Source organism: Bactrocera latifrons, unplaced genomic scaffold (genome assembly GCF_001853355.1).
Source record: "Bactrocera latifrons isolate USDA-ARS-PBARC rearing strain unplaced genomic scaffold, ASM185335v1 scaffold_1096, whole genome shotgun sequence".
NCBI lineage: Eukaryota > Metazoa > Arthropoda > Insecta > Diptera > Tephritidae > Bactrocera > Bactrocera latifrons.
Window position 1 is genome coordinate 38,313 of NW_017534515.1, and position 2,278 is coordinate 40,590.

The 2,278-nt window shown below is 33.9% G+C and overlaps 1 protein-coding gene across 1 annotated transcript; it reads right to left on the reverse strand.

The window, feature by feature from the left end:
* Positions 1-164: 164 nt before the first annotated feature.
* Positions 165-1,672, reverse strand: LOC108971941. The gene is made up of 4 exons (XM_018938309.1): positions 1,573-1,672; positions 1,310-1,502; positions 850-1,260; positions 165-483 (listed from the first exon to the last, which is right to left on the reverse strand). Exons 1-4 carry the CDS (start codon positions 1,587-1,589, stop codon positions 253-255), a joined length of 852 nt encoding a protein of 283 aa, XP_018793854.1. The 5' UTR covers positions 1,590-1,672; the 3' UTR covers positions 165-252.
* Positions 1,673-2,278: the final 606 nt, after the last annotated feature.

Consider the following 2,278-nt stretch of genomic DNA (forward strand, 5'->3'; position numbering starts at 1 on the left):
ACCCCTGCATAGCCTGTGTCAGGCACATGCTAAGCTGCTCGGTCTGAGTCACGACATCTTCAGCTACAGAATAACACAACCAGATATAATCATTAACAACATTGTTTCATTAGTTTAATTCATTAGTTTGAATAATTTATTTTAATAAAAACAAAGTCCATTAACATACATACATATGGATATGTACAAACAAGAAAACTAAAATTTGAAAAATAAGGAATTAAAAAAAATATAAAATTCAGTTTTCCAACTCTAATGACCAGAGTTTTGTTTTAAAACATTTATTAACTCTGCGACAACTCCTGTTAGGTCATGGATGGCATGTATTATTTCCTGGTGCTCCCGACGCTGTTCCTCTTCACGATGTTGCCTGTGTTCTTCAGCAGCATTCCTCTTTGCTATGTTAGCAATAAGAGTACTAATTAGCATATTGCGATCCCCTCGTGATGGCCGTGATGTCCTGGCATCCGATTCGGTGTCAATCTTAAAAAAAAAAAATATTTATTAAAAACTACGTAAAGGCATATGTATGTTTGTATGTATGGATATATATACATAAGCATTATGCAAATATGTATACATATACATAAATGCATAACTATGTATTATGTATAGGTACTCATATAGATACGGGTATATTGGTGCGAATTCTTGGGCTCCAAATTTAAAGTTTGTTAAATTATTAAAAAGTTCGTATGAAGCTAAAAACTTGGGTTCATATGGCTTTTCTTTGCGAATAAATAAAAGAAAAATAACCCAAAAAAAGAAAAAAAAAAGCCACTGCGTTTAACCAGTGGCCAGGGGTTTATGTACTTGGATACATTGTAGAATAAAATAGAAATTACATACCTGATTATCCGGGCTAAATAACGGGGAATCATATGGAGATTGTTCTGAATTTGGCGATGGTAGTGGGCCTGGCGATGGTAGTGGGTTTGGCGATTGTAGTGGGTTTGGCGAAGGTAGTGGGGTTGGCGACAATAATAGGCTTGGCAGTGGTGCTGAACTAGACAGTCTACTTTCAGTAGATGATATTGGACACTCAATTATCGACGATTCTACAATTTGTTTTCGCGGCAGCCCTAAACCAAAGCTTTCAATAGTTTCCACTCCATCCACAGCTACTGATCCAAAAGCTGCCAAAGATTTTTGCTCGAAATCGGTCAACGGCTTGCCACAGGGCCCTCCTCCAGTGAGCCACTGCTCCATTTTTAAGCATCTTGCCCGCGTACGTAGTTGGCTCTTCCAAACACCCATTGTCTGTAAATCAAAATCATTTAACAAATGTAKAAAATATCAGACGAATTACCTCTTTCCACTTAGCTGCAGTACGAAATGGCCCTCTGCACGCATTTAACTGCTCTGCCAGCTGCCGCCACAAATCCTGCATTTGTCGAGGCGATTTTGGCGTATTTTTTCCTCTACCGATTTCCGGATGCGCCCGGCAAAATGAAACATAAGTTTCTAATTGTTCGTGCGTAGCACGTTGGTTTTTTGGTTTCCTATAAATTGAATTAAATATTAAACCATTTATTTCTTTAAAATTAACAATTAATAATAATGAATACTTACGTTGTTGAAGAATCCATTTCGCACTAAACAGCTGATTTCTGTTTACATTATTTTTTTCACCACAGTATGGTGAAAAGCGATTCGCACTGAAGCTTTAAGTTTTATCAATATTAGCACAGAATAACAAAAAGCTTTTGGCTTGATAAAAATCTAGATAAATAAACAATATTTTGATAATTTGTTAAGTGCACAGAATTGGTCTGTTAGCCTTTTAAAGAACTTTGTCAATTGTATAGTATAAGGTCTTATTTCGTCTTATGACTATGTGTGCTATTTGCGTGACCACGGCTGTATATATCGACATACATATTGTATTTTAATAATATTTTACAATAATTACGAATTATTGCTTTAAGCTATAAAAGTTCGTTAATATTCGTCAATATAATTCGCAATACTGCGAAAATGAAACATCAATGTTATTAATTTTTTATTTTCTTTAAATTGTTTCTATTTTTAAAAAAATTGGCTATAAAATGAATATATTCATTTGTTTGATTCTATAGAAATCATTTTAAAGAATAAAAATATTTTTATATACAAACAAAAAGATGAATTTTAAATGAATACTTTCATTTCAATTCACATATGAAACGCCGGAATCATTGAAAATAAAATAAGAAAACATTGTGCAATTTTAGAAGCGGTCCACTTGTAAGATAAACTTTACTAAAGGTACAACAAGTCAACAGAGCTTTGGAAATTC